Source organism: Halichoeres trimaculatus, unplaced genomic scaffold, assembly GCF_033239565.1.
Source record: "Halichoeres trimaculatus isolate MK-OKI-2021-1 unplaced genomic scaffold, fHalTri1.1 fHalTri1_scaffold_18, whole genome shotgun sequence".
Taxonomy (NCBI): domain Eukaryota; kingdom Metazoa; phylum Chordata; class Actinopteri; order Labriformes; family Labridae; genus Halichoeres; species Halichoeres trimaculatus.
This window is the reverse complement of record NW_027437196.1, coordinates 22,148,849-22,162,531: the sequence shown is the minus strand read 5'-3', so window position 1 is coordinate 22,162,531 and position 13,683 is coordinate 22,148,849. Positions and strand designations below refer to the sequence as shown.

Below are 13,683 nucleotides of genomic sequence, written 5' to 3'. Positions count from 1 at the left end.
TTTGGAGAATTTGACTAGATGGTGGAGCATAAATGAATGCTGAAATATCTTAGTTACTATCCAAACCAGTGCAAATAAGAAGCTGACTTACAGGAGCAATGTCATAAATACTAGGATTGACATCAGTATCAAGAGACACTTTTAACAGGCGCTTTATTGGGAGTCATAACATCTGTTCAAACCAATTAAGAAATATCATTGATGCTTTTTTTGCTCTGCCCTCTGTCCAAGCAAACAAACATACATTATAAAAATATTGAAACAGTGTTGGTTGGAGGATGAATGCTTTGATGGAGCCGCTGAAGGTGTTTCTCAAACCTCCACCCAGACCAAAATGACACTCTGTCAACAGGTGAGAGGTGGATCTGTGTTCTCTGAAAGGTGCATAACTCTAGCTAACGAACGTTTAGCTTAATATAGGTTAGCTTTGTTTAGTTTAGTTTCCCATAAAGACATAAAACTGGGTAAAACTGTCAAAAGGGCACAAAACCCTAAGAGCGCACTTCCTATAGTAAGGGATGCAACAGCACATCATGAGACAGCAGAGAGATGAAATATGAATATCTATCCCTTTATTTATCAGAATCAGAATTCAGAAAAGAAAAACTTTATGTCCTGAGACGCAATTACGATTAAAACAGCAGAGGGCACTGTCTGCCCTGGCTGCAGTACAAACGCCTTATGGCTTTTGTATCATTGGGGGCACCGATGCATTTTAGTTGTTTTTGTTTGTTTGTTTGTTTGTTTGTTTGTTTGTTTGTTTGTTTTGTCATTTTCATAATTTCAGTTTTCCTAGCCTTTCTTCTAAGCTAAACCTATATACTTATCTCATCCAACTGATTATTGTTCCTCTGGCTGGTTTTATTTGCTGCTGTTACATAACAATCCAGATAAATAAACCTTTGCATCCTTTCAAAATAAAAGCATATCTGTTATCAAATCAGGAGGTAAATTAAACTGAGTGTCTGGCAGTAGCAGAGCAGCATAAACAGCAGCTTTAAGGAGCAGTTGGATAATTTTAAATCCTGATCAAAGGTCGTGAAAGTATTGCAATATGGGTTCAGCCTTGTAAGGGTCCTGATTACACTCATCATACTGAATCTATCTGTAAATTCTCCCCACTGCCAGTTGACTCCTTGGTAAAAAGGTTAGTGTCTGTCTCAGGCTGGTCTTGAAAGTGGCGAAATATTGACAGTTACTGGGCACAGTAGGAGGGCAGCCTGAGGAGCTAGTGAACCTTAACTATCTTTGACAGAGAAAAGTGGAGCAACATCCTGTCCTGCAATCCAGACAACCACAGCAGAGCTGGTGAGAGCATCTCTAAGCTGCTGATATATACAAAGTCACTTCAACTGTCAGAAGTGAGCCAAGGCTGGGGCATTTGCCTAATTTCTCTTCAAAGGTGTGTCAACGTTAAAGCTCTGCAGAGAGCTGGCTGAGGGTGGGGTTAATCTGTTCTCCCTCAGTAGAGAAGTGAATAAAGAAGCAAATTTTGCCTCAAGGAGTGTCCAAACGATGACTCAGGACAACAACATGCACAGATCTGTACTGAAGGTGACCAAGCTGGAAAGTATCTTTGAGTATTTTGAAGAGCATGAACGCTGTGGGTTGCAGGCAATGATTCAGACATTTGTTTAGAAAACAACGGAGCATTGACCACATGGTGACCTTTCTCCTGCTGAACCTTTTCACTTCATTTATGCTCTGTATGCAGCCTGCTGATTTGTCTTGGCCTCTGCCCTGCCGTCTTGTCTGCCTTTGGGTTGCTGAGTATGGGGAAGGAAAAAGAGTGGGGTCACTTGGAGTTTAGTAAACACGAAGTCCGACTATAATGTGACCTGATACCCATTTTCACCCCTGAGCAAAGGCTCCATTCAGAAACAGCTATCACGCAGCAGCACTTCCCTCTCTGGGAAATCCAGCGGCCTGAACTCTGTATTGACTCGATTAGATACAGATTTGACATGAAAAGGATTAACCCAAATAGTCAGAGAGAGGCGGCTCACATCTATGAAGTCTCATAACATTCAAAGATGAGAAAGTAATGATCCAGCCTGCTTGTTCTGCCGCATACCCTCTTCCTGTGTTGCACTATGAAGGGTTAGTTTCAAAACCATCTCCTGTCTACCGGCTGACGTCAAGAGTGGCGTACGCCTGGCGTGAGTCTGCGGCTCTGAGGTCTTTCTCTTCCTCTTTCATTATAGCTCAGACAGCAGTTAGAAGCAGAAAACAACACATGTATTGAGAGTGGCTGGCACGCGTCCACGGATTAGCATGGTGCAGATTCAAACCCTGCTGTAAGGACTGTGTGCGGCAGTAGATTGGCGTGAATGGTACACTTAGACTAAAGTCTCTCATCACATCAGCGTGTACGTGTTCTCACTCACTGTCATCACCCTGACTGCTCAAACAGCTATAAGGGAAGGTGGAGCTTTAATGAAAGCACACACAACACACACCATACACAGACACAGACACACACAGATACACACACAGATATACACACACACACACACACACACACACACACACACACACACACACACACACACACACACAGACACACACACACACACACACACACACACACACACACACACACACACACACACACACACACACACACACACACACACACATAAACCTTTCTGTGATGTGGGCTCATTTACACCACAAGCATATCTGGGCAGGAGGCTTGTTTTGGTGGTAGCTTTAAGGGTTGATGTGATGTACTGTTTGGTTATATGATTTTCTGAGTAAATTATTTACTGAAAACATTGCAGAGCAACTCACAGAGAGCTTTCAGTTTGTTTTTGTGATGCTGTACAGTGGGTAATGTGCTTTGGTAGGAGCCGTTTTTACATTCACTCAGTAAGGCTGCAAAGATTCACCTGTTAAAAGTTTTAAATGTTGAAACCACACTATGATATGTAACTGTAGCAGCTGGAAGAATGAACCAGACGTTTTTTTTTAATTACAGGAAAAAAATTAGGACTCAGGCGGGAAAAAGGGGGTGGGGTCTTCTGGTTAAATCTTTGTCAACGATCAGTTGGGTCTCTGAAGAAGAAGAGCCAACCACATCAGTTAAGTAAATTTTCTTTTTTTTTTTTTTTTTTTTTTTTTAGTTAAGTAAATTTTCAAGTGAAGGGCTGCTGCTAAAGTTACAATAAGATATCAATTAATAGGTTTCATGTTTTCATTGTAACAACCTGTAAAACAAAAAAGGGGGAGGGGGATTTTAACCACACATAGCATTTTAAAACTGATTTCAACTCTGTGAGACAACTTTGGAAATCTTGTTATGAAGCTATGGCTGTGTGCCAATGCGTTGTTTCAGGACATAGGCACCAAATATCTCCAGAAATTCAACTGAAATCTCCTATGATGATACATTCCTGTCTGCTGTGTGTGTAACCCTCAATTACTCTTTCTCCTTTTAAAGATGTTTTGTGTCCTTTTCCTTTTGTTAGATCAAAAAAAGCTCAAAAAAGAGACAGGAAATGTGTCAAGAGAAAGGGAGACATGAGCTAGATCATAATGGGGCTGCTTAAAGCTCCTTTGATCAGTAAGACACAGAATAAAGGTTCTGTACATGGCACACCAGCCCTACCATCCCTTACATTTTCTTCTTTTAACAAACTAACTCAGCAGCTTTTTAGAAAACAATTTTCAAAGTAGCCCCAACAGCAGAAAACTGAATAGTAAAGCTTTTACTGTGGAATATAGTCCCTCTTAGGTCAAGATTATCAAGGAATGCTGCAGCTCTCTCTACCACTGTAATGTGCTGTTGGTCACATCATCTCCCAAACTCAAAACAACAATAAAAATTTTCAAAAAATGAACTCATTCAACTCGGATTAAAGTTCCTGATGATATTTGATATAAAATCTGCAAAAAGTAAAAATGCTATGCTTGAAATATCCACACAAGCATACGCCTGTGAGTCAGTACTGAGGGTGAGGTGGTCCACTGGAAGGGCTGGAGGATGGGCAGAGTAGATAGGAGCTGTGAGAAATACTCATGGCGCTGTGCCCGTGGTGCGATTTTTTCAAAGGGCTGTGATAGGAAATCTGATCACAGAGCCATGAGGGTTTAGACCCCAGACAGTGACAGACGCCGACAAAAATAAGCCGTCGTAGCACCTCGTCAAATATACAGAGTAGAGAGTCTGAAAGAGCACCAAGGACAGTATTCACACACACACACACACACACACACACACACACACACACACACACACACACACACACACACGCTCAGCAGATAGACAATATCTTACATGATATCAACCTGAATGTACCTGTCAGGATTTAATGGTTACAGGTCTGCCCAGGTTCACAGGCTGTTTTTTTTTCTTAGGAGGAGGTGCCTTTCAAGCCAAACACATTTCCAAAACCAAAGATTTACCAGAACTTCTCCGTTTTGGGGGATAAAACGTGCTCTAGAAACTTTGCAGTTTGAAAGGTAAAGATTTTTTTAAACAGTTTTAAAGCATCATTTGCAAAGAAACTTAAGTCTAAAACTCTTCTGTTGATCTTCCACCCTTTATGGGGTCATAAGGCCTCTGCCGTCATCAGCCCTTGGTACTTTAACAATGCCCTCTTTCATACTGCAGGCTGAAGGCACAAATTAATGTCCCTGTAACATCTCATATACAATATGACAGTATACATTCCTTATTCTCCAGATAGTTCAAGAAGATGATTTCACGCAGGGAGCAAACATTGGTTCAAGTTTTCTTCCTCTGTTTCTAACCTCAAGCTCAGTACCTCTAACTCATGAAGCTTGTTTTTATCAACTGGTCTAGAAACACATGATTAGGAATAAAGGAAAATAAAGAAATGAAGAGAAAGAAAGGGAGAGGTGGTTGTGACTGAAGTTGAAAAAACGTCCCCCTGTCAGCCCATCAGCAGAAATAAGAACAAATTTATTAAAGAGGAAATATTCCCTTAAAGCTCTGCCTTTCATTACCTGATCCTGTCTGAATTACGCTCATAACCTGATTAAAAACAGAGCTAGAGTTCAGTCACTAATAATGAGAGTGGGCAGCAAAACACAATCACTCAAAAACAGACAAAAAAACACACACACACCGGAGGAGAAATGAAGAAAAACGGGGCAGAAAGAGCGAGGAGAAGGTGGAGTTAATCCTCAGGGTAAATATTTAACAAGCTCAGCAATTACAAACCTAGCATGGAGGAGAGGGGGCTGTCAACAAACATTCATGTACATGTACACACATAGGGACACACTCGGTTAAAAAATCCACAAAAAATGTTAGAAATATAAATATGCTGACCTAAAATCGAAGTCAGGACAAAGAGCTACTCACAGGCTGCAGGATACACACTGATCATTTGGATTTCTGTTTTATTATCACAATTTTAATATTTATGGATTGGTCCTCCCTTCTGGGCCTGTGACCCGATTTCATGGTGTGTTTTACCTGACACATCGTCATATTCAAACATGATTGCTTTCCCTTTTATTGTGTGCAGAAAGGATGATGCCAGGTGTGTCTGTTGTTAATTTTATGACAGCAGGTGAAAGCTGTAATTTTCTCTGTTTACAGTAAACATTACAAAACCAAAGACAAACTTCTTGGAAAAGTAAAAGGCTTGGCTGTAAGACTGTGTCTGATGAGTTATAGATACTACAAACATTTTGTTCAACATTTATAAAGGTTTCATAGTCTATTTGCAAGTTTAACTTGGTGCCATTTTTAATAGCATCATTTTGGATAATGCCTCTGCACCTGAAGCTATGAGACTCATTAGGGCTTGACAGTATAAAAAGGGGTAAAATATATATATATATATATATATATATATATATATATATATATATATATATATATATATATATATATATATATATATATATTCTAGAATATTTTTATTATTGTAGGCCTGAAATGCTGCCCACATGTTATGTCTCAGCTGTAGTGCTGTAGCTCAGGTTAAGGTCTGCTGCCATAACGCTCTGAAGCTCTACCACCTGGATGTAAACAGTCACAGATGACAGTTATCATCTGGTAGTGTGGTGTGGTTTAATCAGTAAATAAAGAATGAAGAATGATGTATAGGCTGTGTCTGGTTAAACTGACATACAACCATTTGACCAGAGCAATGAGGAACCAGTACAAGCTTAAAAAGGCCTTGACACCAACAGAGCTGCTTGTCATGACTCAAACAGACACTGCAAGGGGTTTAAAAGTAAGCTGCAGCCTCCGTGGACAAGAATAAAAAATTTCTGTAACAGTTAAAGCATGACTTGCACTGTTGTGGGAAAAAAGGGGAAGAAAATGGAAATAATTCATGTTTCAGTCCATTTTTTCTTAAGACCATGACTCAGACTGATTAATGGATGTATGGACAATAAGGCCATCAATCTTATAGCTGACAACAGAGCAATAAATCATAGCATATCGAGTATCACACAAACGTATTTGTTTTTGTGGATATTTGCACCCTGCAGGCAGACTGAACTAAATTCTATTAAACAAAGAAACTTTATATGATCCTCGCTGTGCACAAACTGCTCCATTTCTGTTTTTTTTTTTCACTCCAGATGAGTGTGAGGTATCTCACATTTATCATATTTCTCACTTTGCCTGTGAACACATCATAACTGACTCTTGTGGAAGATGATGACTAAGGGAAACCAGCTGAATCTCTGTCTGATGCTGCTTTTTATTTACAAACACACACTCTCTTACACACACACACTCGCACTCACAGATACACACAGCCTGGGGGGATATTTGCATACAGTTCATAGGTACACACTGTTCGCTGAGCTCCACCCTTGAGCAGTCACGCAACAGAGACAACAGGTAGCTTCTCTGACAACACCTGCTCCCTGATTTAGCTCTTCCTCTGCTCTGTGCATGAGATTAATATCCCATAAAGGAGCCAGTTTGTCTGTGAATCCAGGTTTTATTAATGCTCAATACAAACAGCTCAGTCTAACCTGCAGCCAAACCTAGTGTGTCATTACTGAGTCTTCCCTCAGTCCCCCCTGGTGGACAACAAGCAGAAGTGCATCAGAAGAAGTAGAAAAATACTCATTCTTCCTCAATGCAAATGAAACTTAAGGTTGCTCATTTTGTGGTTTCACAGCATGTTCTCAGCGACTGACTCACTGTTTGAAAAAATAGAAACACAAGTATGACTGTTGTTCCAAACCACAGGACGGATGTGGAAAAGTACTCGCTGATCATCTTAGATTTATCTTAAAGGGCTCAGGCCACACTACGCGCTGAGAGATCAGCTGAAAATCTGCAACTGTGCGAGTGGAGTGAGTGCACTGACCAAACAGAGGGAGGGAGGGAGAGATTGCACATGCCAAAATCCCTCATGTTCCACTCTGATTAATCTCATTAGCAGAGCATCAAAGGGCAGTTAAGCTGGTCACTACTGCCACTGATAACAAGGCGTCCAGCAGAGGTGGAGCGAACAAATATAGGGCTTTGGCATTAAGTAAAGCGTTCAGAGAAGAACATCCTAAATAGGTGCCTAAAAACATCCTGTACCTCTGGAAGCTATTAAAGCTGTCAAACAACACACCAGCAACATCGCATCTCACTTTCAACACGCCTTTCAACACTTTTAGCAGTCTCACACACATGAATGATCCTCCTGTTTCCCTATATGGAGGAGTGTGACAGCGCCCTCTTGGCACTGAGCCTCCTCAGCATCACTCTTCATCGACGCAGCAGTAGTGGAGTTTATCTCTGCGTGATCCCTCATCCAGGAAAGGCACCTTTAATAAGTCCGATTAGCACCTGTGACTCTGCGTGATGGCTAAGCTAAATGAGCATTCAGGGTAAAACAAGTTAACGTGTGTGTGTGTGTGTTTGTGTGTTTGACTCTTGCATGTTGCATGACTCAGGCCAACAGGATGCCAGTTGTTTGGCCCCATGCCATAGCAGGGCAGCAGATGATGAAGATTAAGGGGGCTGCAGGGATCAGAGGAGGGGAAGGTGAAAGAGGAGAGCCACATGTGTCGAGAGGAAGATGGCTGCAAATCTTTCAGCTGGTCAGAGTCTCAAAAAACACCTCAACAAACACTAAGACTTTCATAGGACAGTGAGTGTCACAAGACTTCATCCACACTGAGGCAGAGTGATGCCTTTGCTCCACACACACACATTCAAAAGTCCACCTTTCGTCTCTCCAGCTGCAAAACCAGCTGTGCCAATGAGATCTGTGAAGAAAAAGCAGCCACTGGAGGACGACACATGCTCTAAAGCGACCCATGAATATTTGAAGTAGACCGTGGAGTAACACGAGGAGAGGAAGGGAGGTGTACAGTGGGCAGCAGGAGGGTGGGAAAACAAGTGTGGGCTTCATTGTGCTTCTTAATTACAATGTGGCTACAAGACACGAAGAGGCGATGGAGATTCAGGTTAATAAACAGGTTACACCTTGTATCTGCTTTGATACTTTGACCTTTTCACAAATCATCCTCAATAAATCGATAAAACTCTCATTAAAATAAACTGCCAACACTTCTCCATAAGGAGCACATACTCATCATTAAATAGATGATCATTAGCATGAATGTTAAAAGCATGTATTAGCTATTATAAAGCACTAACTGAAGCCTTACTCTGCACAGTGATGCTACACAAAATACGAAGGATTCTCCCTTAACAACCTGCTCGGTGTGTGTAGCTACGAAGCTGCTGTAAGTGTTGTGAACTGTGATCTCAGTCTGTTTTTTCCTGAGGAGCTGAAAGGGCAGCGTAAGCGAAAGTATGATTCATAAAATCCAGCTTACATTCTTCAACAGTGTATCTCAGACATTATAAAAAAATATAAATAAATGTACAAACAGGATGTAAATGGAGAATGAAGCACTAATAAGTGTCTGATCCATGACTGAGTAACTTTTTATGAGAAACCACACTTCAAACACTGCCAGCTATGAAAAAGTCGTTAAACAAAGGCCAACATTTACAGTTTGTCTTACTTTTAGTTTGACATTTTTGTTTTCATCAGTGGTGCTCACTAACTTTGCTCCTGTCTCTATGTAAATCCACCACTGCTTCTCTTTGGCTCACAGCAGCTTCAACTGTCTGACTTTTTGAAGCGCTTCAGGACCTTTTGATACTTTGTAATGTTGAATTGACACATTATCATTTTAAAGTATGTTGTATTGAAAAGTATCAAAGTATTTGAAGTTATGATAACCTTGTAACCAGAAAACACTCTACAGATCATAGGCGGGAACAGAAAGATGAGACACCTCTAAACACACATTTTCAGCAATTACAGTCAATTGGGTGTGACTGAAAAATCGTAATTGCACAGCAAACACGATGCAAACTGTGCTGTTTACCTTTTGCACCTTGTTTTGTCAGTGAGAATCCGATAATCATTTAAGACTCTCAGAGATGATTATGACTAAACAGGGATGTATCACTACGACTTATTTCTCCTTTAATCTCTTTTTAATTGAAAGGTCTCCTCTTTGATCCAGTAATGATGAAAACAGAACACGCTGGAAGACGCTCCTTTCATATCAGCCACTCAGCCCATGTCCGACCACAAACATCAGCCTGAATCCTGCACACTAAACCTTCACTCACAACAGCAGCTTGACTTTTTAAGTTTAAGGGTTGGTAGAGCATACAAGTGATATTTCTGGTGTCCAAAAAAGGAAATATGTAAAGAACTGCAAAATTTCAAGAGCTGAAGCCTTGATTTTACTCCATCTAGATCTTATCTGGCACAAAACAGTACTGCTGCCTCATTGAACATAATGACAAAGATGTTTCTGCAAGTTTTTGTTACATCCGGCTTTAAATCAAACAGCAAATAAAAAGCTCTGTTTATGATGAATCTGCACCATAGTTTGGATAACTTAATGGACTTCATACTTTTTAACTCCAAACATGAGATGAAACGAGCAAAAACCTTTCAATTAGATGTTTCATGCCTGCTACCACCTCAACAATAATAAGGAGGGATCTGAACTTTTAAAACAGAACGGGAAAATAAAAACTTCCTAAGAGCAGCATTTTTACCAAATGATGCTCATGTGTATGTAATGAGGTAGCCACTGAGTGTTCATGCAGATTAACAGCCAAAAACATCAGCACAATATAAGTGACAAAATAAGATCAAGGCAGCAAATATCCTCAGTCAAGACAGTGCGCACACACACACACACACACACACACACACACACACACACACACACACACACACACACACACACACACACACACACACACACACACACACACACACATCAATCTGAGTCACACACATCAATTTGAGTCGCACACTGCTTTCCACGTGACTTTGTAAATATGCTTCTATGACTTTATTTGTATTAATGGTAAATTCTGGTGTCTACCTTGGAAGAAGCTCTTGACGCGGAGGTAGGAGACAGCGAGGCGCAGCACCGACAGCTTGTCCAGCTTTGAGATGACATCCGGAGGGAACGGCAGCAGGCTGGCCAGCCGGTCCAGCTCAGCGTTCAGCCTGTCTCTGTGCCGCTTGGACGGGTTGGTTTTCTCGTTGGCAGAGGACGGCTTCCTGATAACGACACAGCCACAGAGGGGACAGACACAAAGAGCCATGATGGTCAGGGGTCATGCTTTTAGATGAAAAACAAGAATTGTTGAAGCCAAAAGGCCTCAGTGTAACTGTAATTTTAGTTCTCTGTTCACACAGATTTTACTAACTCAGCAAACAGGTACTGACAGCAGCTCAGGGACAGGAACATACTTTTTCAAATAATACTTTTAGCAGCTTGTGTTTATTGCAAAGTTAGTTTGTAACTCTTAAAAACTGCACAACAAACCCATAAAACTCAAAAAAGGTCAACTCTCAGAGCCTCAAGGCCCAAAAGACTATACTTCAGCCATATAAACTTTCTAAATAGACCCAAATTCTGGCAAAGATTCTGCATTTATATCGACATTATTCATCAAGACTGGTTTTTATCACTGAAAGCAAGACACTAAATCATCAACCTGCTTAAGGCCACCAGGTCACAGGTATTCTAAACAAGGGTTAACTTTAGGGAACAACAAAAACATCCAGCAAGAAACTATAAACTCAACACTGTCCAGAAAATTTTGTTCATGACGCCTGAAAAAAAATGGAAAAAAATGATGGATGATGTGGAAATATTTTACAGTTGCAGCATGAAGGCATGCCACTACAAAGCCACTCAAAGATGACAAACAGAGGACGGGAAACAAATTTAAAACAGCTTCATATTTCAGGGATTATTGGCTTTGCTTTATCTTCACATAAAAAATAAATTCTAACAAAGTGCAGCTGAAAATTTTCAAATAAGGCCTTCAACATATATTCCTGCCTCACAGGTCTTCAGTTAGAATTTTTTTTATCTGGGTTCATAATGAGGGAATATTAATAGAAAGAAAGTTACATTTCATTTAGTATAAGATTTTTTTTTTCAGAGAGTTAGATGCCTATCGTTATTAACTGATATTTATTATTAAAGCATCACATTCTATGACTCGTGCTAAGTTTGGCAGCCCACACTGAGACATATGACCAAATAAACCACACTATGTTTAAAGGGTACACCATGCACAACACTGATTTACATTTCTTACAATAATAAGTCTCCTCACGTGATTTATTCCTTTATTATGGGAAAATTAAGTTAATAAAATGTCTTTAAAAGACTTTCAGGGTATCTATCCACTCAAAAAAAATTATTTGGACACTCTGTTGCTGTGAACTTCTCATTACTAACTAATGATATTACAGTTATTTAATATATTAAGGATTTATCCTTCTGAGAGGTTCAGACTGATCTGCCCTCTGACATTTAGAGTTATTTGAGTATTTTAATAAGTTGTTCCACAGCTCGTCAGCTGAACCTAACATGATCTGAACACGTAACGGTCAGCTCCAGTTTCCACACTTGAGAGGTTCTGTCCATTGCAGTGACTTTTATTCTGCTTTATCCACATGCACTTGTATTTCATCCACTAGTTTGAAAATCTTCTGAGAAACATACATAAAATCTGAGATTATCTTCTGCAGAGTTCAAGTTTACTTCTTGTGCAAGTCCAAAAATCATGTTTTGATTAACAAAGAGAGATCAATGTGGAGGCTTTGGTTTATAGTTTGAGGTCCTATAATATCTGTAGAAACAGCACACTATAACTTTAATTTACTATTTCTGTGCAGCATAAACAACGCTGAAAAAAATCCACTCAGATCAGCAGCAAAGGTAAAAACATAAAAACTTTATAAATGCCACAGAGTTTGTTACATTACCTCGTCCTCTTTTAAAATCTTATATAACCTACCATTTATTATTTATCACATCAGCTGACAAGACTGCCCCAAAAAAGTCGCCCTCTAAAGTGTAGACACCTAAAGCACCATCAAACACTCACACGCTGTTTACTCTGACTGTAAACACACACAGAGTTAAATAAATAAAAATAACTGATACTGCTAAATGTAACTTCACTGCCAAGAATTAGGGATTAAATGGATGGCACATATAGAATTAGTTTATCTTTTGAATAAATAACTTCCTTAAAATAGAAGCGTGTAACACCCTTTTAATAGTTTTTATTATGTGAACTAAAAAGGCAAGAACTGATTCTGTGATGGAGTGTAAGTGACTTTAGTAGACATAACATAAAAAACTTAGTGTCATACAGTTTTATCCTCACACCTCAGAGCTGCTGCTAGCTGTTTTTTTTTTTTTTTTTTTTTAATTTGCTAATGTATAGAAGCCATGAGAGTGAGGTGCCCCCTGCACAGATAACCTTAGGTATCATAATGAGCAGCGGGTCTTAACTGTTTTTGGATGGGCTTCCTCCTCTTCCTGCCCGCATACATGCAGTCTCCAGGAGGGATCATGATCCTGCGCTCCGTGGAGGTAACAGGTGCGCTCCTGCAGGGGAGACACACACAGCACGTTCACTTGAATGCCAGCAAACTTTACACATGTAAGAATAAAACACGTTCACTATGGTTTGTGCACGTTATGGGTTGAAGAGTGACATTAAGTGCACCCATATTAACGCAAAATAGCCCCAAATGAGCTTCAGTCAAAATGTAAACAAAACAGCATGTGATTTACAAAAATATTCAAACATAAATCACTACAAAACTGAGAATAGTATGTTTCATTTTTTTTAAGAATCCCGCATGGTGCAACTTCTCCAATCAATATTTTGGTCATTCTTGTTCCCTTAAAACAATAATGCCATTAATTTCACGGACGAAGCTTCAAATAATAACAGCGACTGACCCGAAATCTCGGTGGATTTGAGTTAATTCCAGTATAGAGCTGCTGTGGAGTCACTCTTATTTGAAGTTGTACAAAAAAGATGCTTCTCCCCCGGTGCACCGGCTCGGTGAAGCCAAATGATAAATCCAACAGAAATAAAATAGAGCACAGAGGTCCTGTTCGAGCTCCGAGCTGATGTTTTCATCAGCTTTGCTCTGCTCGGGGCAGATGTTGGCTGATGCTTTATACCCAATTGAGTCGCCTTCACTTCCTCGCGTTTCAGGTGGCGGATTCCTCTGAATGACATGTCGAGCTCTTCGCACGCAACTCTGTGCCTCACAAACAGCGGAGCGCGAGGGCTCACACACACACACACACACACACACACACACACACACACACACACACACACACACACACACACACACACACACACAC

The 13,683-nt window shown here is 40.2% G+C and overlaps 1 protein-coding gene across 1 annotated transcript in view; it reads right to left on the bottom strand.

Annotated features, from left to right (window-relative positions):
• Positions 1 to 13,483, bottom strand: part of ahrra (aryl-hydrocarbon receptor repressor a) — a 91,993-nt gene extending 78,510 nt beyond the window's left edge. Inside the window, exons 1-3 of the mRNA XM_074693692.1 lie at positions 13,267 to 13,483; positions 12,811 to 12,906; positions 10,369 to 10,550 (exon numbers count right to left, since the gene is read on the bottom strand). Coding sequence (XP_074549793.1) covers positions 10,369 to 10,550; positions 12,811 to 12,872 — 244 coding nt within the window. The 5' untranslated portion in view covers positions 12,873 to 12,906; positions 13,267 to 13,483. The remainder of the gene's footprint in view (positions 1 to 10,368; positions 10,551 to 12,810; positions 12,907 to 13,266) is intronic.
• Positions 13,484 to 13,683: the final 200 nt, after the last annotated feature.